At 46.5% G+C, this 22,440-nt stretch overlaps 1 protein-coding gene and 1 long non-coding RNA gene across 4 annotated transcripts in view; one reads left to right on the top strand and one right to left on the bottom strand.

Annotated features, from left to right (window-relative positions):
- Positions 1 to 7,390: 7,390 nt before the first annotated feature.
- On the bottom strand, positions 7,391 to 11,291 carry LOC140428465 (uncharacterized). 2 transcript variants are annotated; one of them, XR_011948788.1, is made up of 2 exons: positions 11,173 to 11,291; positions 7,391 to 8,089 (listed from the first exon to the last, which is right to left on the bottom strand). It is a non-coding gene; the product is annotated as an uncharacterized lncRNA (long non-coding RNA). The 2 variants fall into 2 exon arrangements; XR_011948787.1 differs by having other exon boundaries at positions 11,099 to 11,270.
- A 93-nt stretch (positions 11,292 to 11,384) lies between these two features.
- LOC140428464 (transcription elongation factor A protein 1-like) overlaps positions 11,385 to 22,440 on the top strand; it is a 67,060-nt gene continuing 56,004 nt past the window's right edge. The window contains exons 1-3 of one of the 2 annotated variants that reach the window (XM_072514956.1): positions 11,385 to 11,620; positions 13,013 to 13,075; positions 20,120 to 20,225. In XM_072514956.1, the coding sequence (XP_072371057.1) occupies positions 11,552 to 11,620; positions 13,013 to 13,075; positions 20,120 to 20,225 (238 nt within the window). In that variant the 5' untranslated portion in view covers positions 11,385 to 11,551. The remainder of the gene's footprint in view (positions 11,621 to 13,012; positions 13,076 to 20,119; positions 20,226 to 22,440) is intronic. The other variant, XM_072514959.1, reaches the window with a different exon arrangement.

The raw sequence follows: 22,440 nt of genomic DNA, 5'->3' as shown, positions 1-22,440 counted from the left end.
GCCAAAACCGAGATTTGCACCAGGCGTCGGTGAGGTCTTTGCATCAGTGAGACCTTCAAACCAATATTAAGGAGAGTCATAACAGAGGCGACCACAGCTGCAGCCTATTTGTCCTATCAAACTCGCCCAGAACGAGCCTTGCTGCAACTTCTCTTTTTAAAGTCCAATTTAGCCCCTTTGACTGTGACTGTTTCAAAAAAGGGATTAGCCTTATTAGTTGTGATACGACTTCACATTCCTGAACTCACAAATGCCTCCTCGAAGGAACGGGTGCCCTGTCTGATGGGATTATTAGTGGACTGGATGTCCTGTAACCTTTGATGTCTGAACAGTGTGCCTGTACTCTCGGAGCGTCAGCACCATCGAGGCAGCTGCCAACAATCAAACAGTAAAGAGCAGGGGATCACCACCGAGGACCCTCTCACAGCCAACAGTAAGTATCTGGATGAGCAGATCACAGCTGAGTACGATCTCTCTAATGTTGTTGGCAGAGGTCTGGGGTCTAGGGGCTCCTGATCTGGGCCGGAGTGAATGTGCAGAGGCAGCTGCCAGCAATCAAACAGTAATGAGCAGAGCTGCACCACTGAGGACCTCTTGTGGCCAAAGGGCAAGTGTCTTGGGTAAGGGATGAGCGGAGCCAGCTGAGCACGACCTCCCTAATGTCGCAAGCAGAGGTCTGGGGATCCTGATCTGCCAAGAGTGAGTCAAGTTTTCCAGCACAATTGGCTCGCTGGATGACACTCAGAGAAGGCCGGACAGCCATGGTAAGGATGGGGGTGGCTTGGAAGATATGAGGATCCTGAGGTGGAAGACCTAACTGATTGTCGGTCTCTCTCCTTCTCCAATTCCTTCCAGATACAAAAATGATTGCTGGTGTCAATCCCGCAAATGCTGCCCTTGTTGTGCTTGCCGCAGCCAAGGTGGGCAACACCGAAGGAGGCAGCAAGACCAATGCAGGCTGGAGGCGGCGCCACATGTGCAGGGGCTGCCGTACAGCCTCAAGACCCGGTCTTCCATCAGGATGAGGAGAGGCTCAGAAGGGGAGTCCAGAGACGTGCCAAGGTGTACAGGAGTCATTGGTCCTTCAATGAGTTGACAGCATATGCAGCAGAAGACTGCTTCTCAACAGAGACAGTGTGTAGCCGACATGGCAACCCATGGAGGAGGAGGAAACCGGCTATCGGCAGCAGTGAAGGTCAATGTAGCCCTAAATTTCTCTGCCACTTGTTCATTCCAGGACTCAAGTGGGGACCTGTGTGGCATTTCAGTCATCAGCCCACAGGTGCATCCGGAAGGTGACGGATGATCTGTATGCCTGCACATCCGACTAAATAACCTTCAACCTGGACCAGGCCCAAGGTGTCCGGGTTGTAAGATTCACCACCATCGTTGGGATGCTCCAAGTCCAGGGGCCCATCGATGGCATGCATGTTGCACTGCAAGCACTGGGGCAGCAGGGAATTCCCTATATTACAAGGAAGGGGTTCCGTTTCCTGAATATTCAGATTGTGTTTACCACTGCCTCAGGATCATGCATGTGTGCACACTATCCGAGGAGCTTGCATGACAGCTTCATCCTGGGGCACTTGGAGAACTCTGGTGGCTGCGAGGAACACCCCAGGATGACGGGTTGGCTCTTGGGGGATAAGAGATAGACACTGAAGTCATGGCTGTTGACGCCAGTGCAGAGGCCGGAGACCTAGGCGGTGACACTTTACAATGAGGCCCACGTTGCTACTCGTGCTGTCATTGAGCAGTCTATTGGCCTGCTCAAGATGCTGTCTGGACCACCACAGTACACCCCTCAGAGGGTCTCCCACTTTGTGCTGGTCTGCTGTGCCCTCCAAGGATGGAGGAAAGACCATAAGACACAGGAGCGGAAGTAAGGCCATTCAGCCCATCGAGCCCACTCCACCATTCAATAATGGCTGATTTCAACTCCATTTACCGGCTCCCTCTCCATAGCCCTTAATTCCTCGAGAAATCAAGAATTTATCAACTTCTGTCTTAAAGACACTCAACGTCCTGGCCGCCACCACCCTCTGTGACAATGAATTCCACAGACCCACCACTCTCTGGCTGAAGAAATTTCTCCTCATCTCTGTTCTAAAGTGACTCCCTTTTATTCTAAGGCTGTGCCCCCGGGTCCTAGTCTCCCCTGCTAATGGAAACAACTTCCCTACGTCCACCCTATCAAAGCCATTAATTATCTTGTAAATTTCTATTAGATCTCCCCTCAACCTCTTAAACTCCAATGAATATAATCCCAGGATCCTCAGACGTTCATCGTATGTTAGGCCTACCATTCCTGGGATCATCTGTGTGAATCTCCGCTGGACCCGCTCCAGTGCCAGTATGTCCTTCCTGAGGTGTGGGGCCCAAAATTGCTCACAGTTTTCTAAATGGGGCCTAGTGCATTATAAAGCTTCAGAAGTACATCCCTACTTTTATATTCCAAGCCTCTTGAGATAAATGACAACATTGCATTTGTTTTCTTAATTAGGGACTCAACCTGCAAGTTTACCTTTAGTGAATCCTGGACTAGGACTCCCAAGTCCCTTTGCACTTCAGCATTATGAATTTTGTCACCGTTTAGAAAATAGTCCATGCCTCTATTCTTTTTTCCAAAGTGTAAGACCTTGCACTTGCCCACGTTGAATTTCATCAGCCATTTCTTGGACCACTCTCCTAAACTGTCTAAATCTTTCTGCAGCCTCCCCACCTCCTCAATACTACTTGCCCCTCCACCTATCTTTGTATCATCGGCAAAACTTAGCCAGAATGCCCCCAGTCCCGTCATCTAGATCGTTAATATATAAAGAGAACACTGTGGCCCCAACACTGAACCCTGCGGGACACCACTCGTCACCGGTTGCCATTCTGAAAAAGAACCTTTTATCCCAACTCTCTGCCTTCTGCCTGACAGCCAATCGTCAATCCATGTTAGTACCTTGCCTCGAATACCATGTGCCCTTATTTTACTCAGCAGTCTCCCGTGAGGCACCTTATCAAAGGCCTTTTGGAAGTCAAGATAGATAACATCCATTGGCTCTCCTTGGTCTAACCTATTTGTTATCTCTTCAAAGAACTCTAACAGGTTTGTCAGGCACGACCTCCCCTTACTAAATCCATGCTGACTTGTCCTAATCCGACCCTGCGCTTCCAAGAATTTAGAAATCTCACCCTTAACAATGGATTCTAGAATCTTGCCAACAACTGAGGTTAGGCTAATTGGCCGATAATTTTCCATCTTTTTTCTTGTTCCCTTCTTGAACAGGGGGGTTACAACAGCAATTTTCCAATCCTCTGGGACTTTCCCGGACTCCAGTGACTTTTGAAAGATCATAACTAACACCTCCACTATTTCTTCAGCTAACTCCTTTAGAACTCTAGGATGTAGCCCATCTGGGCCCGGAGATTTATCAAATTTTTAGACCTCTTAGTTTCTCCAGCACTTTCACCTTTGTGATGGCTACCATATTCAACTCTGCCCCGACTCTCCCGAATTGTTGGGATATTACTCATGTCTTCTACTGTGAAGACTGACGCAAAGTACTTATTTAGTTCCTCAGCTATTTCCTTGTCTCCCATCACTCGATTACCAGCGTCATTTTGGAGCGGCCCAATGTCTACTTTTGCCTCCCGTTTGTTTTTAATGTATTTAAAGAAAATTTTACTATCATTCCTAATGTTACTGGCTAGCCTACCTTCATATTTGATCCTCTCTTTCCTTATTTCTCTCTTTGTTATGCTCGGTTTGTTTCTGTAGCCTTCCCAATCTTCTGACTTCTCACTACTCTTTGCCACATTATAGGCTTTCTCTTTTGCTTTGATGCATTCCCTGACTTCCTTTGTCAGCCATGGCTGCCTAACCCCCCTCTGATAACCTTTCTTTTCTTTGGGATGAACCTCTGTACTGTGTCAATTACTCCCAGAAACTCCTGCCATTGCTGTTCTACTGTCTTTCCCACTAGGCTCTGCTCCCAGTCGATTTTCATCACTTCCTCCTTCATGCCCCTGTAGTTACCTTTATTTCACTGTAACACCTTTACATCAGATTCTACCTTCTTTCTTTCAAATGCAGACTGAATTCTACCATATTATGATCACTGCCTCCTAAGTGTTCCCTCACTTTAAGATCTTTTATCAAGTCTGGCTCATTACAGAACACTAAGTCCTTATTGGCCTGTTCCCTCGTGGGCTCCATCACAAGCTGTTCCAAAAAGCCCTCCTGTAAACATTCAATGAATTTCCTTTCTTTGGGTCCACTGGCAACATTATTTACCCAGTCCACCTGCATATTGAAGTCCCCCATGATCACTGTGACCTTGCCTTTCTGACATGCCCTTTCTATTTTGTGGTGCATTTTGTGCCCCTGGTCCTGACCAGTTAGGAGGCCTGTACATAACTCCCATTATGTTTTTTTTGCCTTTGTGATTCCTCAACTCTACCCACAGACTCCACATCATCTGACCCTATGTCGTTTAGTGCTATTGATTTAATTTCATTCCTAATTAACAAGGCAACCCCGCCCCCTCTGTCTTTTCGATAGGTTTTGAATCCCTGGATGTTTAAATGCCAGTCCTGAACCTCCTGCAACCACGTCTCTGTGATGCCTACATCATATCTGCCAGTCACAATCTGGGCCACAAGCTCATCTACCTTGTTCCGTACACCGCGCGCATTTAAATATAGCACCTTTAATTCTCTATTGACCGTCCCTTTTTGTTTTCTTAGTGTGGTGGACCTTGGTTTACTGAGCCTTTCCATACACTGTCATATTTTGTGAGATGGGGACTATCGTAACCTCTCCTGAGTTCTGTCTTTTCGTGCTTTTTTGTATTCCTAAGCAGCTACGCTTCCCACTGATTACTTCACCTCTTGGTTCCGACTTTCCCTTCCCCCCCAATCTCTAGTTTAAAGTCCTATTGACCACCCTATTTACTCTTTTCGCCAGAACACTGGTCCCAGCTCGGTTCAGATGGAGACCATCCCAACGGTATAGGTCCCCCTGTCCCAAAACTGATGCCAGTGTCCCATGAAAAGGAACCCCTCTTTCCCACACCACTCTTTCAGCCACGTGTTAACTTCCCTTATTCTTGCCTCCCTATGCCAATTTGCACGTGGCTCAGGCAATAATCTGGAGATTATGACCCTTGAGGACCTGTTTTTTAATTTGAATCCTAGCTCTTTATAATCTCTAAACAGGTCCTCTTTCCTAGACTTGCGTATGTTGTTGGTACCGACATGGACCATAACAACTGGATTCTCCCCCTCCCTCTCCAGTATCCTTTCAAGCCGGTCAGAGATGTCCCACCCCCTAGCACCGGGCAGGCAACATACCATGCGGGACTCTTTATCCTGCTCACAAAGGATACTATCTATCCCCCTGATAATAGAATCCCCTACAACTTGCCTATTTACTCCCTCCCCTTGAATGGCCTGCTGAACCATAGTGCCTTGGTCAGCTGACTCATCCTTCCTGCAGCCCTGTTCGCCATCCACACAGGGAGCAAGTGCCTCGTACCTGTTGGACAGGGTCAAGGGCTGAGGCTCCCGAGTTCCTGACTGCTGGTTCCCTTTACCTGCCTGACTTGCAGTCACACCCTGCTGTCCCTGGCCACTGGCAGGATTTAAACTACTTACTCTGACAGGTGTGACTGCCTCCAAAAACAGTGTCCATGTAAGCCTCCCCCTCCCAGATGTGCCTCAGTGTTTGAAGCTCAGACTCCAGCTCATCAACTCTGAGCCGGACCTCTTCGAGCAGCCAACACTTACTGCAGATGTGGTCGCTGCAGCTCGCAATTGGATCTGCCAGCTCCCACATCAAGCACATCACCTGACCAGCCATTTCTAATTAATTAATTAGTTTAATTTAAGTTTGTGAGTTTAGCTGTGTTTTTTTTTAAATTTGGGGCAGATTTGCTATCAACCAATCAGATCACAGCTTCCCTCTGACGCCACTTTTGAAAAAAAAAGTGGAAAACAGGAAGTTACCGTTAGGTTTTTATACTCACAGAGACCGCTCCCCCTCCTCCGAACAGCTCCCGAACCTAGGCCCGAAGAGAACAAAACAGTAGGGAAAAAGCACCTTCTCCCACTCTGCACCGAATTACCTCACTGCACCAAATTACCAAGTTTCAAATTCCCACTGTGGATGTGTCTTACTCACTCAGGCTGTGTCTCTTTGACCTGGTGGCGTCAAGATTCCCACATGTGAGGACCACCGGGAAGGCCCTCATCACCTCGAGATTCTCATGAGACACGACTGTGCCCTTCAGCTCTACACCCTGTCACCCCCCATATCATACCATCCTTACCCGAACCACCCTGTTCCCCTCTCCAAGGGTCCATGTAATATCACTCCAGGGTGATGAGCCTGTGCAGGCACTGGCAGTAGAGTGATGATAACTCGGTTAGGAAAGCTCTGGTGCTCCACAGGGTTGGATTAAGTCTACCTCCTGTCTTTCTACTGACAGCATGCTCACACCCATCCTAATGATGGGAGTCTGCATTGAGAGCTTTTGATCTTTTTGCCAAAGGGGCAGCAGGGGGGGACAGGGCATGGGGGTGCAGGTAGGCCTGCTATGAAGATTAGAGTAAGAGGTTTCACATGCATCAGGTGTGACATGTTTTAATGATGAACATTTTAATCTGACAGTTGTCCATTCCCCCTAGCTATGGACTGTGCCCACACAGTGCTCCTCACTCTTCTTGATCTTCCGTAGTCTAGTGCTTTGTCCCCAGGATGCACATCAGAGATGGAGGCAGCATGCTGCCTTCAATGCCCAGTGGCCTTTGATGTACTTGATGGTCATCTTCTGGACGGCCCCGGCCGACTTCCCCAGGTCACAGGCATCGCCTTGCCACCCTGTTCTGACCACTGCTCTTGAGATGTGCTGGAGTCAGAAGTGGGGGATTCAAAAGGACTGAAGACCAACTTAGTCACCTTAATGGAAGGCCCCGGAATGGGCTCTGGTACTTCCTCCTCCCTGAGGGCGCCGGTAGAGCCTCGAGTAACTCCATGGGATGGAGGGGCAGCTGGCATGAGCTCCAGAAGCCTCTGAGACACCTGGTGCTGCCAGTCCTGGAGTCTCCCCATTGTTTGCACAATGATGTTGAGCCCTCAGCGATGGTCCTCAAGGACTGAGCCATGCTCTGGAGTGCCTTGGCAATGTCCACTTGTGTCTGGGATATGTCCCTCAGCGAACGATACATGATGTTGAAGCCCTCGACCATGGTCGTGACAGACTGAGCAACACCTTGGACATCGCCACTCAAGGCACGGATGTCGTGCTCCATGTTATCCACTGCGGTGGATAAGGTTTGACACCCTGGATATCTCTGAACAGGCAATGATGAGTTTGACACAAAACACAGAACGCATGGCTTGAGTAGAGTAAGTTATTTATGGTGATAGTCAAGATGAAACAAATGAAAGCAAATCCGACTGGATCATGACTAGAGTTCTTGAAATAAAAAGAAAGCATTAGCACCCAATGTGGAACTATTTGTGACTAGTGTGCTTGAACTTATCCTCACCCCCCTGATCCCAATGAAGGATGGCCAACCATCAGTGACACTGGTTGGCGCCTCCATATCCCATACAGGCAATTACCTCCTGAAGTCAGTGCCTGTGTGAGGGCTTGCAGATCCAAGCACAACCCCAATAATGTCATTGCACTGGAGCTGCCTCTCCATGAGTCACCACTCTTTCAATGGATGAGGCTGTGTGTGAGAGCCCAGGGTCAGCGCAGCGCCCATGTTCCGCCATGCGCTCCATGACAGAAACCATGGCATGCAAACCCTCAGGGATCTCCAACAGATCTTCCCACTCATCCTGCTTGACATCCAGCATTTGCCACCTTATGGACGACTCCAGAGACTCCTCACCGTCCTTGGACTCAGCATGGTCCGTCTCCAGCAGTTCTCCGATTGGTGGCACACTGAATGTTCTCCGGCTCCACCATCTGCTCGAGCGAGCGTGATGTGCCCTAATAACTCATCCGACACGTTCACCGGCATGTCAGTATATGCGCTGGTGCTCTTTGATGTCTTGTGTCTTGGTTGGCTCTGGTAGATGGCTCACCTGAAGGGTGAAAACAAAGCACAAGATTCATGACTCACATCACACAGATTTACATCTCAGCACATGCTGGCCATCATGATTGGCCTCAGTTGCACTGAGGTTTCTCAGTGACCGGTGCATAAATGAGGTTGCTCTGATCGATGAGACTCTCATTCATCACTTTCATCCTGAAAATGTCACGCTTCAGCCCAGTGGGCTCGTACCTTCCTCAGAAAACCCAGCTTCCCCGCAACCTGATGATCTACTGCCTCGATCACCCTGGAGCTCCAGGGCTCCCAGCCCATGGCTGATGAGGATCACCAGATTGGCAGCCCACCAACAGTAGCAGATTTTTAAGGGGCTGGTTTAGCGCACTGGGCTAAATCGCTGGCTTTTAAAGCAGGCCAAGGCGGGCCAGCCTCCCCGAACAGGTGCTGGAATGTGGCGACTAGGGGCTTTTCACAGTAACTTCATTGAAGCCTACTCGTGACAATAAGCGATTTTCATTTTTTTTCATTTTCAGATCGCTCCCGATTGTTGTGGCTTCATTTCTCTTACCAGTCATTGCAGCGCTCCATTGGTGCTGAAACTTTCACCTCCGGGGCGGCAGTGGTTAACACTGCTGCCTCACGGCACCAACACAAAACACCCACGTAGAGATTTGAGAATGTTACCATCCTTTTGGACACCCTTACCTTTAAGGGACTAAAGACTGCCGATTTATCTCTGCAGCCTTAGGACGCATCGACATTTGTGCTCGGAGTCTGTCTGAAACTCACATACTTGTTTGCAACCATGGATGGGCACCCTCCGTTAGTGCCCCATTCAACACTCACCCGTGCTGAACATAGAATGTAATTGAACTTCTACCGGCACAGGATCCAGGTGCTCCGGACAAGGTGGTGGCCACTGATCTGCTGCCATCTCTATCCATGCCTTCTTGGTTAATTGGGTGCCTCCTTCCATCACTCCTCATCAGGATACCTCTCCTTTCTGTTACTGCCTCTACCCAGGGTTCTGAGGCGGGATTGAACCTGGGACCTCGGCGCCGTGAGACTGCAGTGATCCCACTGCACCACCATGCTGCCGATGCTTTTAAAGTTAATGGCGGGCCATCATGGAACACGGCAGCCGTCCACCCTGCTCACCCAATGTGAGTGCGATTCACACTGGCTGCCACAAAGCGGGCAGCCAGCATAATTTCACAAATTTATACTGGAGTCGGACAGGACTGGAATTCGCGGCTGCATACGCAGTTTAAGAATAAGAGGTCTAACATCGAATTGCTACAGTGCAGAAGGAGGCCATTGGGCCCATCAAGTCTGCAACGACCCTGGAAAGAGCAACCTATGTAGGCCCCCCCCACCCTATTGCTGTAACCTCACCTAGCCTGTATACTTTTGGACTTTGGGAGGAAACCAGAGCACCCGGAGGAAACCCACAGACGCGGGAGAAAGTGCAAACTCCATACAGTCACCCAAGGCCAGAACTGAACCGGGTCCCTGGTGCTATGAGGCCAGCAGTGCTAACCACTATATGCCCCGTACCGTTTAAAATGGAAAGGAGAATTATATTTCACTCAACGGGTCAATAGTATATGGAATTCTCTTCCCCAGAAAGCAGGCAGCTGGGTCATTAAATTTATTTAAGGCAGGTTTGGACAAATTTTTGATAGACAAGGGAGTTGAGGGTAGGCAGGTGGCAAAGTGGAGCGGAGACCTCAACCAGATCAGCTATGCTGAATGGTGAAGCTCCCTCGACAGGCTGATTTGCCAACTCCTGCTCCTGAGGCCTATGTTCCAAATCAGATTTGATGGAGGTGTTCAGAACCATGAACAGTTTGATAAAGTATGGAAACGGTTTCCAATGACAGCGTTGGTAATCAAAGGCCAATAACTTCAATGATTGGAAACATCAGGAAACATTTTTATGTGGAGTGAGATGTTCTGATCTGTAATGCAATGCCTGAAGGGGTGGTGGAAATAAACTAACAAGTAACTCTAGTTTATGGAGGGAAAAATACAGGCCTATGGGGAAAAAGCACGGTAGCAGTGGTTAGCACCATTGCTTCACAGCGCCAGGGTGCTTGGATCACTGTCTGTGCGGAGTCTGCACCTTCACCCTGTGACTGCGTGGGTTTCCTCTGGGTGCTCCAGATTCCACCCACAAGTCCTGAAAGATGTGCTATTAGGTCATTTGGACATTCTGAATTCTCCCTCTGTGCATCCGAACATGTGGCGTAGTGTGGCGACTAGGGGATTTTAACTTCATTGCAGTGTTAACCTAAGTCTACTTGTGACAATAATAAAGATTATTTTAAAAAGCACGTCATAGAGCACGAGCAGACACACTAGGTAATCCGAGGAAATGCAAAACTATTTTAAATTTATATTTTTAAAGCTCCCAACAGAAATTAAAACCTGAAGCAATGAGACTTCACGCTTTTGCAACCATCAAATTTAATTGCCAAAGTTGATTAGTAATTAACACTTAATCACATTGGACTGGAAATGGCTTAACTTTCAGTGCTGAATTTAGTTTGCATTGGGAGTTAAATGTCCCATAAGCATGTTTCTTAATCCGTTGATTTTCAACTTGGAATATAAAACAAGTGGTTAAAAAAATCCTTTTCAGACTACCCGCTCATTTGAGTATCAGATTCAGCTTTACTTTTAACACTGCAGGAAGCAATTAATGTAAATCTGAACTCTCTAAACGGAGACACTGGGCAGGGCAGGTGGTGCAGTAATAAAAAGTGAATTAGATAACCACCAAGTACCACGGTAGCTGGCCTTTCTTTGAGGAGGGGCTGTCTCAGCTGAATCAAAAACTTCAACCTGCCGCCCAGGAGCCAGTCAATCCCCGTTTCGATGGCGGATCAAAGAGCGAATTTACCGTCAAGCAAAGATAGCCTCAGAACTCAAGTTATGGTTTTAGCTTCTTCACCCGCTCTCCACCGAGCGAACAGGCGGTGAGGAAAACATTTCAGCTTCACACACACACGCACTGAGTCAACCGCCGAGCCCTCACCAAATCTCGTGATTCAAACCGCGGGTGGAATGCACTCTCTCCCGTTCCGCGCACGAGAAAAACGCAGACCGGACCTAGTAAAATCATTCCAGAGGCTGGGAGGCTGGACGCCGCGAAAACGGTGGCGGTTCAAAGCACAGCAGACAACTCGTCCAGAAGCTTTTTCGGGCGGCAGGAAGGTGCACGCCGGGAGTTGTAGTCATCCGGCGGCGGAGGACAGCATCCGGCGGCGGTCAGAGCCGGGACTACAACCCCCAGCACCGGCCGCGGTCTGTGGATGGCTCGGGGGGGTCACGCAAGCCACCAGACGAGCAGCGAAGCTCGAGCGCAGAGGCTGGGGCGTCTGGATCTCTGTGCCCATGACTGAGGCCATTGTCTCTTCTCCTCCCCTTTAAACCAGGCGAGACAAACCGAGAAGTGGGGGGAGGAGGAGGAGGCAATCTGAAGGCGACGATGGGAAAGTTGGAGGAAATCGTGCGCATCGCCAAGAAGATGGATAAGATGGTGTCCAAGAAAAACACGGTAGGTCGGCGGGGAGCTGTCGATGCCGGCGCCGCGCCGCCCAGGTCGGCTGGTGCTTTCTGGTTGCTTCCGAAGACCTCGGGAGCTGGTGGGGTTGCGGGCAGCCGAGTGCAGGGAATGATCAGGCTGCTCAGAAGCGGGTACGACACCCTCGAGGCAATGACCGTTAACTCTTGAGGGTAAAATGCCGAGGTTTCCAGCGCCATGCCCATGCTGTTGGTAATGTAAATAAACGATGGAGGGGAGTAGTCCCTGTGGACCCAGGCAGTGTCTGTGTTAATGTACATTGTTTGATGGACTTAAAAAGAGATGTGCAATAAAATATTCAGATGTATTTGCCCTAGCCGCCGGCCCGATGGGATGGAGGGGAGTCAGCCAGCCCTGCTCAGTGGAACTCCATGCCGAAGACTGCATAGAAAATGTACTTAATCCCTTCATCCCAGGGCATGTTTAGCACTAAAAGCCCGGGATGATTTATCTTGATTTTAATTTTGACCCACGAAATGTCTTCGTTGAGTGCCCACTGATGAAGTAATTTAACTAATGAAATGTTTTGGGCAGACGAGGTTATTTGACGATGTTCCATATTTCGATTAGAATAAATATTTCCAGTAATAAAGCTTGTTCCCTTTTTACAGAAAATGAACTGACTAGTAGTTCCATCTATTTTTCTTCAGAATTCTCGTCTTTTGTAGATTTTATTTTGTAAGGTTAACAATAGTTGTTAAATGACTATTTAAAATTAAGTTCAGTCTATATTTTAACTGGTGTGTTCTGAATTAAATTAAATCAAAACTGTTTTGGCAGTGTCCACAGGTGATGACTTCTCATTGGCCTTGCACTTGTCGATGTATCTACACTACATCCATAGTTTTAAGAATTCAAGCTGTGGACTGATAATGTGGGCATAATCATTTCAAAGGTATGGGTGGGTGAATGGGAAACACCTGCAGTTAATAATGTGTGCACTGCAACTATGGGTGGTTATTACTAATGGAATATTGGGTATTACTTTTATAGCCATTGTTAGACACAGCAGTACCAGGATTTTTAAACCTTTGGATCTATTTTTCGCTGCTGTGTTCTGACTTGGGATGCAAACACAGGTGCAGCCAGTGTCCAGTCTGTTCAAAATTTGGGAAAACCTGTAGGTTTTATCCTGACTGATGTAGACTTGACTTCAATTTATTTCTATCATTTTCTGTGTTTATTTGACAGCAAATATTTATATTAATTTACTTATTTTCCAAACACGCTTGGTTAACAGATTTGGTCTGTTTTGAGGATATAATTCAAAGAAGTGTCCTTATAGGATCATTACAAGTGTGTGGCTCCTCAAAACCTTTCAGTTAATACAATAACTTATCACTCTGCTTTTTGTTAATTCTGCAGAATGGTGCTGTTGATTTATTGAAGGAACTTAAAAGCATACCTATGACGTTGGATCTGTTGCAGGTAAATAGAAATTCTACCAGCCTATTCTGGATCTCCTTTTCTAGACCTTTTACATAAAACATAGCTTATGGCATACAAGAGGGTTCTTCTACATATAATTTCATGGCTGCCAGCTCTGCCCAGGTGGTGTGACTTTTGAGCTTGGGTAGTGAGTGTTGGCTGTGACAGGGTCGTCGCAATACCCTAATCTTTACTTGTCTTCAACATAGCATACTTTCCAACAAAGGTCACTGGAATAGAAAGAGTTAACTGGGAACAGGTCCAAATTCAACCTTGTGACATTTTGTTTTGGTTTGTATGGTTGAATGCCTCCATGCAGGGCTATTGGGAATTGCATGTTTATTCAAACTTGCATTTACCACGTTGTTGAAACATCTCAAAATATCACATTCTCTGAAATTGTTTTTTAGCGCAATAGTGTATATACAAATAATATTTTTGAAATTAAGCTGAAATTAATTCACAACTCTTATGTTAATACACTTTAAAGTCCACATGGGTTTTGTCAGAAAATAATAGGACCAATTTTAGTGGGGCTTTTGGCACAACCTGTAAGTGACTTCACTCTGGACAGTGATGCCTTTAATTTGCATGTAGTGGTCATTAAGGGATGCATTAGTTGGTGTTCCTAGTTGCTTAAAGGAACATCTTTTGATTTGGGAGAGCATGTGAAGCGATTTGGGAGAGCATGTGAAACAAACAATGACCAGTTCCGAAAATCTCCTGTGATACATACGAGGGCACTTGCATCTTTTGGCTCTGCAGACCCTTATGCATCCTATGCCACACGCAAACCAGCGAGATAGTAAAAATGAAGAGCGAGATAGTAAAAATGAAGAGCATGGACTTGCTGGTTCCCAGCATGCATTGAGAAACAATGGTCGTTTTCCCTGGAAAGCCATGTCATCTACTTGATTGATCGTGTGCTGTCAGCAGTTATTTTTCATTCATTCTTTCATGGGAAGTGGACATCGCTAACTAGGCCAACATTTATTACCCACTCTGATTGTCTTTGCGAAGGTGGTGATGAGCTGTCTTCTTGAACCACTGCAGTCCATTTGGTGTAGGTACACCCACAGTGCTATTAGGAAGGAGGTTTTGATCCAGTGATGTAGTTTCAAATCAGGATGATGTATGGCTTCGAGGGACTTGCAATAGGTGGTGTTCCCATGCATCTGTCCTTGTCCTTCTGGGTAGTAGAGGTCACCTGCTTGGAAGATGCTGTTGAAAGACGCTTCATGAATTCTCGTAGTGCATCTTGTAGATGGTGCACTGTGACTAGCCTGTCCGACAGCTCTCTCAATCTTGGCACAAGCCCCAGATGTTGGTAAGGAAGACTTTGCAGGGTTGAAAGAGCTAGATGTGACATTGTCTTTTCCAGTGCTTGGGTTGGTGCTGGATGGTCTGTCTGGTTTCTTTTCTGTAGGGCATTTAAGAGCCAGCCGTGTTGATGTGGAGCCACGTGTAGGCCAGACCAGAAAAGGACGTCAGATTTCTTTTCTATTTACGAACCAGATGAGCTTTTACTGACAGTTGACAGTGGCTTCATGGTTACCGCCACTGAGACTAGCTTCAAATTTATTATTGAATTTAAATTCCACCAGCTGTCTTAGTGGGCTTTTAACCTATAACTCCAGAATATTAGCCTGGGCCTCTGGATTTGTAATCCAGTGACATTATTACTATGCCACTGCCCCCCTCCCCCAATATTGATGTGTGACCTCCTAAAACCTGACCAATGGAAAGGAGGCTACCGCCATCCCCCGACCTCACTTTGGCAAATCCGACCACAAGTCGGTGTTCCTACTTCCGGCTTACAAACAGCAACTCGAGCGTTCTGAGCCAATCAAGAAAACCGTGCAGTGCTGGTCCAAGGAAGAGGACATCCTCCGTGACTGCTTGGAGACTGGATTGGTCCATATTCAAGGCCGCGGCAGCTAACCTGGACGAGTACGCAACTACCGTCACAGACTTCATCAGTAAGCCTGTCGAGGACTGTGTACTGAAGAAGACAATACGGGCATTCCCCAATCGGAAACCCTGGCTCAACCAAAAGTTTCACTCCCTGCTGAAGCTTCGGACGGAGGCGTTCAAGTCTGACGACCCTGACCTATATAAGAAATCCAGGTACGACGTATGGAAAGCCATCAGGGATGCAAAAAGACAATACTGCATCAAATTAGTGTCCCAGGCCAGTGACACTAACCCACGACGACTATGGCAGGGCCTACACAAGATCACAGGCTATAAAGCAAGGCCAGGCAGAATATCTGGGGCTGGAGCATCCCTACCCGATGATTTGAACAAGTTCTATGCCCGCTTTGAGCAGTCAGCCAATGTATCAGGACCGGCATGTTCCTGTGCGGAAGAAGGATAAATACAGCAAATTTCAGGAACCTTGGATAACGAGAGATATTGTAGGCCTCGTCAAAAAGAAAAAGGAGGCATTTGTCAGGTCTAGAAGGTTGAGAACAAAAGAAGCCTGTGTGGAATATAAGGAAAGTAGGAAGGAACTTAAGCAAGGAGTCAGGAGGGTTAAAAGGGGTCACGAAAAGTCAATGACAAATCGGGTTAAGGAAAATCCCACGTACATAAAAAGCAGGAGGGTAGCCAGGGAAAGGGTTGGCCCACTGAAGGACAGGCAAGGAAATCTGTGTGGAGCCAGAGGAAATGGGCGAGGTACTAAATGAATACTTTGCATCAGTATTCACCAAAGAGAAGGAATTGGTGGATGTTGAGTCAGGAGAAGGGTGTATAAATAGCCTGGGTCACATTGAGATCCAAAAAGACGAGGTGTTGGGCATCTTGAAAAATATTAATATAGATAAGTCCCCAGGGCCTGATGGGATCTACCTCCGAATACTGAAGGAGGCTAGAAAGGAAATTGCTGAGGCCTTGACAGAAATCTTTGGATCTTCACTGTCATCAGGAGATTAGCCAATGTTGTTGTTTAAGAAGGGTAGCAAGGATCATCCAAGGAACTACAGGCCGGTGAGCCTTCCGTCAGTGGTAGGGAAATTACTGGAGAGAATTCTTCGAGACAGGATCTACTCCCATTTGGGCATAAATGGACGTATTAGCGAGAGGCAGCACGGTTTTGTGAAGGGGAGGCCGTGTCTCACAAACTTGATAGAGTTTTTGGAAGAGAGGTCACAAAGATGATTGATGCAGGTCGGGAAGTGGATGCTGTCTATGTGGACTTCAGTAAGGCACAAGGTCCCTCATGGCAGACTGGTACAAAAGGTGAAGTCACACGGGATCAGGGGTGAGCTGCCAAGATGGATACAGAACTGGCTAGATCATAGAAGGCAGAGAATAGCAATGAAAGGGTGCTTTTCTGATTGGAGGGCTGTGACTAGTGGTGTTCTGCAGGGATCAGTGCTGGGGTGCTGGGACCTTTGCTGTTCGTAAATGATTTGGAGGAAAATGTAACTGGTCCGATTAGTAAGTTTGCAGACGACAAAGGTTGGTGGAATTGCGGATAGCGATGAGGACTGTCAGAGGATACAGCAGGATTTAGATTGTTTGGAGACTTGGGCGGAGAGATGGCAGATGGCGTTTAATCCGGACAAATGTGAGGTAATGTATTTTGGAAAGTCTAATGCCGGTAGGGAATATACAGTGAATGGTAGAACCCTCAAGAGTATTGACAGTCAGAGAGATCTAGGTGTACAGGTCCACAGCTCACTGAAAGGGGCAACACGGGTGGAGAAGGTAGTCAAGAAGGCATACGGCATGCTTGCCTTTATTGAGTACAAGAATTGGCAAGTCATGTTGCAGCTGTATAGAACCTTAGTTAGGCCACACTTGGAGTATAGTGTTCCATTCTGGTCGCCACACTACCAGAAAGATGTGGAGGCTTTAGAGAGTGTGCAGAAGAGATTTACCTGTATGGAGGGCATTAACTATGAGGAGCGGTTGGATAAACTCGGTTTGTTCTCACTGGAACAACGGAGGTTGAGGGGTGACCTGGTAGAGGTCTACAAAATTATGAGGGGCATAGACAGAGTGGATAGTCAGAAGCTTTTTCCCAGGGTAGAGGGGTCAATTATTAGGGGGCATAGGTTTAAGGTGCGAGGGGCAAGGTTTAGAGTAGGTGTACGAGGCAAGGCTTTTTACACAGAGGGTAGTGGGTGCCTGGAACTCGCTGCCGGAGGAGGTGGTGGAAGCAGGGACGATAGTGACATTTAAGGGGCATCTTGACAAATACATGAATCGGATGGGAATAGAGGGATACGGACCCAGGAAGTGTAGAAGATTTTAGTTTAGACGGGCAGCATGGTCGGCACAGGCTTGGAGGGCCAAAGGGCATGTTCCTGTGCTGTACTTTTTTTTGTTTTTTGTATCAGTGCCACCTGCCCCAACAGCCCTGGACACACCCAAACCCACTATTACAGCCTCAGAGGTAAGAGCTGCCTTCTTGAAAGTGAATCCGCGGAAAGCGACGGGCCCTGACAGAGTCCCTGGGCGAGCACTCGGAGCCTGCGCAGACCAGCTGGTGAGTGTATTTGCAGAAAACTTCACCACCTCACTCCTCTGCTCTGAGGTCCCCACCTCCTTCAAGAAGGCCACCATAGTACCAGTACCAAAGAAGAACGAGGTAACCTGTCTCAATGACTACCGACCGGTGGCCCTAACGTCTGTTATCATGAAATGCTTTGAGTGGCTAGTCATGAGACGGATCACTGCCAGCCTCCCAGACAGTCTCGATCTACTGTCGTTTGCCTCTCACCGCAACCGGTCCATAGCAGACGCTATCTCACTGGCTCTGCAATCAACACTCGAACACCTTGACAACAAGGACACTTATGTAAGACTGCTGTTCATAGACTACAGTTCTACCTTCAACACCATTATCCCAACAAGACTAATAACCAAACTCCGCAATCTTGGACTGGGCAGCACGGTAGCCTTGTGGATAGCACAATTGCTTCACAGCTCCAGGGTCCCAGGTTCGATTCCGGCTTGGGTCACTGTCTGTGCGGAGTCTGCACATCCTCCCTGTGTGTGCGTGGGTTTCCTCCGGGTGCTATGGTTTCCTCCCACAGTCCAAAGATGTGCGGGTTAGGTGGATTGGCCATGATAAATTGCCCTTAGTGTCCAAAATTGCCCTTAGTGTTGGGTGGGGCTACTGGGTTATGGGGATAGGGTGGCGGTGTTGACCTTGGGTAGGGTGCTCTTTCCAAGAGCCGGTGCAGACTCGATGGGCCGAATGGCCTCCTTCTGCACTGTAAATTCTATGACCCCCTCCCTGTGCAGCTGGATCCTCTACTTCCTCACCAACAGACCGCAATCTGTCAGGATAGGAAACAGCACCTCTTCCACAATAGTCCTCAACACTGGAGCCCCGCAAAGATGTGTGCTCAGTCCTCTACTGTACTCCCTATACACCCATGACTGTGTGGCAACATTTAACACCAACTCCAGCTATAAGTTTGCGGATGATACGACTGTGATGGGCTGCATCTCAAACAACAACGAATCAGACTACCGGAGGGAGATTATGGTTGCATGGTGCACAAAAAACAACCTCTCTAAATGTTGGAAAGACCAATGAACTGATCGTCGACTTCAGGAAGCGCAGCACGACACACACTCCCGACTGCATCAATGGCTCTGAAGTGGAGATGGTCGATAGCTTTTAAGTTCCTGGGGGTCACCATCACCAACAGTCTGTCCTGGTCCACTCGCGTTGATGCAACAGTAATGAAAGCCCAACAACGTCTCTACTTCCTGCAGAAGCTAAAGAAATTTGGCATGTCTGCATCGACTCTCTCAAACCTTTACAGATGTGCGATAGCGAGCATCTTATCCTGCTACATCACAGCCTGGTATGGCAACTGCTCAGTCCAAGATCGCAAGAAACTGCAGACTGGTGAACTCAGCCCAACGCATCACACAAACTTGCCACCCCCACATTGATTCTGTATACACCTCTCGCTGCCTCAGGAAGGCAGACAGCATTATCGGAGACCCCTCCCACCCAGGCATTGCCTTCTTCCAGACCCTTCCATCAGGCAGGAGGTACAGAAGTCTGAAGACTCTCATCCGGACATAGGAACAGCTTCTTCCCCACAGCTACAAGACTCCTCGACGACTCCCCCTCAAACTGATCTGTTCCCTGTAAGAATACTATTCATGACGCCCTATGCTGCTCTTGCTCATGCATTTGCTTTGTTTGGCCCCTTGTTCCACACTGTAACCAATCACTGTTTTGTCGATGTACCATTTGTCATTGTTCCTTGTTGATTCTTGTGTCTACTATGTATGTACTGTGTACGTTTATCGGCCGTAGAAAAATAATTTTCACTGTACTTCGGTACATGTGACAAGAAATCAAATCATTGTTTTCTTTGTTCAAGGCACAAATGGCAGATCAAATAATCAAAACAAAATCTCTTTTTTAACAACAATGCTGGGCTGCCAACTCAGACATGTTACTCTTCCATACACGATCTACAGCTTTGAACCAAACAAAATTTTGCCCTTTCCTTGTGATTAGTGAGAAAATCTGTTGCAACTCTTCAGGAAAATGTGGGGAGCATTTGCCATGGGCACATGACCCTGAGGTGTCATATTGGGCCTAGAATGCCTTCGTGATTTGTGTCAGGAAGTCTGTGGGCAATTCGCTACGATTCTTCTACAGCTGCTTCAAGGTGCTAGGGGTTGGATAATTCAACCAACTGCATGGGAATAAAGACATTTTGGTAATATATACAGATCATAAATATATGTTGGGAAATGTTAATTCAAATTGTTGATACAATAGTTCAATAAATGTGATAAATTAAACATTTTTAATGGTGATGAATTTTGTTTGGCAGACTGGATTAATTTACTTATTAATAAAATATTGTGTAGAAATTACCAGGTTGTATTCCTGAACAGTGGAGCTTTTAATATCTAGCAGCTTTAAGATCTTTGGCCCAACCAATTGCAAGAGGGGTTTACTGCTAATATGGCTTGAAATATACGAGTTTAAATAATCTAGTTGTTTCTGTAAGTTCCAGGATTGTTTTTAAAATCTTTTTCTTGTTCTTGTAGTCCACGCGGGTTGGGATGTCTGTGAATGCTGTTAGAAAACAAAGCACAGATGAAGAAATCACTACACTTGCCAAGTCACTCATCAAATCATGGAAAAAATTGCTAGGTAAAGTTGTGCTCTATTCATTGTAGGCTAGACTAAAACTAGCAGAATCTATTTTACCTGTTAGCTATAATAGAGGAACTCCTAATTACGAGTTTAAGTGTAGCTTGTGAAAGATAAATGTATTTTGGCCAGATAAAATATGCAGCCTCAATAAACACTGCAAGTTTTTGGGGGGATAAAAATCAAGTTGTTGAATGACATTCAAGATCTGAGGAATTTCATTTTTTTGTAAAATGAACTTTATCCATTGCAAAAAAAATCAAAAGTACAATGTAGCATTAGCAAAAATACATCAATAAAAAAACTGACATTTTAAAGGGCATTTGGCACAAGGAGATGGTGGCATAGTGATAGTCGCTGGACTAGGAATCTAGAGACCCAGGATAATGACCTGGGTTTGAATCCCACCACAGAAAGTGATGGAATTTAAACTCCATAAAATATCTGGAATTAAAAGTCTAATGATGACCATGAAACCATTGTCGAAAAAACTTTCACTAATGTCCTTTAGGGAAGGAAATCTGCCATCCTTACCTGGGCTGGCCTACATGTGACTCCAGACCCATAGCAATGTGGCTGACTCTTAACTGCCCCCTCTAGGGCTATTAGGGATGGGCAATAAATGCTGGCACAGCCTGCAACGCCCACGTGAACAAATTTTAAGAACTAAAATCTGGGGTAAATGTTCAAAAGTACAATGTAGCAATTAGCAAAAATAGCAGTTCCAGTTAAACCATTGTCTTTTTGTCCAGCCCAAGCTGCAGTGTCACCTTAATTAGTGCCTTAACCTGGAATTTGACTTTTATTGGTAGACGAGTTCTACATTCATTGTCCTTCATAATGCTGCATATTTACAACAATGAGATCCTTAAAGTAGGAACAAGTCCACATTTTCCTAAGTTTATATAGTCTGGAACCCTTAAAGAGCACCACATTTTCTTCAATGTCATAAATTACTTTCAAAATTTAAGTTCCTTTAGTCACATCTTATCATTTTTTTCTAACCTGCACAAACCGTTCTAATGAGCTTGCTGTCTGAACACAACAAACTAAGCCCAGGAGACGTTCCAGTTGCCCTTCATTGTACTTCATTGTACCACTTTTAAGTTCATCATTTCATTGAGCACAAATTGTTCCATTACACTGTATGCCAGATTTTATATGTTGTATATTATATGATGCATCATAATGGATTGATGTTGCTTGCTATTGACCTTGAAAGCTGCCACAAAAATTTGGTGATCTGTGTGGCATGGATTTTCCCTTTCCCATTCCCAATGTTAATTTGAATCTGATGTCGGGTCAAGGGATCTCCAGACATCCAGCACCAGTGATAAAGCAGGATGAGCAGTTAAATCTCACAGAAGTATTTTCTCAAACAGCTATTCGGGAAGTAAAATTCACTGATCATCCTTCATATGAAATTATATTTTGTAGAACAAAATAAATGGGATATACACATGGAAATAAGGTGGAAGCAGAAACATAATATATTTTATTAAAATACGCCATAACTTGTTCCCCAGCATCACATTTAAGGGGTACCCAAAGATATGCTGGGGAAATCCCTCTTGAAACTTCCCACATAAACGTTTACCTGGTAAGTGGCAAGAGGTGCTAAACTCTGGACAACGGTGTTGGGCTGGGACCTCCAACAGAAGCGATTTACATTGCTAGGGCAGCACGGTAGCACAGTGGGTAGCATTGTTGCTTCACAGCTCCAGGGTCCCAGGTTCGATTCCTGGCTTCGGTCACTGTCTGTGTGGAGTCTGCACGGCCTCCCCGTGTCTGCGTGGGTTTCCTCCCACAAGTCCCAAAAGACAGGCTGATGGGTAATTTGGACATTCCGCATTCTCCCTCTGTGTACCTGAACAGGCGCCGGAATGTGGCGACTAGGGGCTTTTCACAGTAACTTCATTGCAGTGTTAATGTAAGCCTACTTGTGACAATAAAGATTATCATTATTAATAACTTCAGATGGTTCTGCCAGTTTTACCCAGATAGTTACTCAGAGTTAGAAGAAAAATAAAATCATTTCTAACTATGGAAGAAAAAACTTTGGATACCCTGTACAGGCTTGTAAGTCCATTGAGATGGCGATCCGCCAGAGATTTCCACTCTGAGGAAGTTACGGGCGATGATTTTGTTTTATCATAATGGGACAGTTTTGGCATTCCACAAATATAAAATTAGATTTCAGGGCCATCAAGGTTAT

This window comes from Scyliorhinus torazame, chromosome 8 (assembly GCF_047496885.1).
Source record: "Scyliorhinus torazame isolate Kashiwa2021f chromosome 8, sScyTor2.1, whole genome shotgun sequence".
Taxonomy (NCBI): Eukaryota; Metazoa; Chordata; class Chondrichthyes; order Carcharhiniformes; family Scyliorhinidae; genus Scyliorhinus; species Scyliorhinus torazame.
The sequence above is the reverse complement of the archived record's forward strand: the minus strand, read 5'-3'. Positions and strand labels throughout refer to the sequence as shown.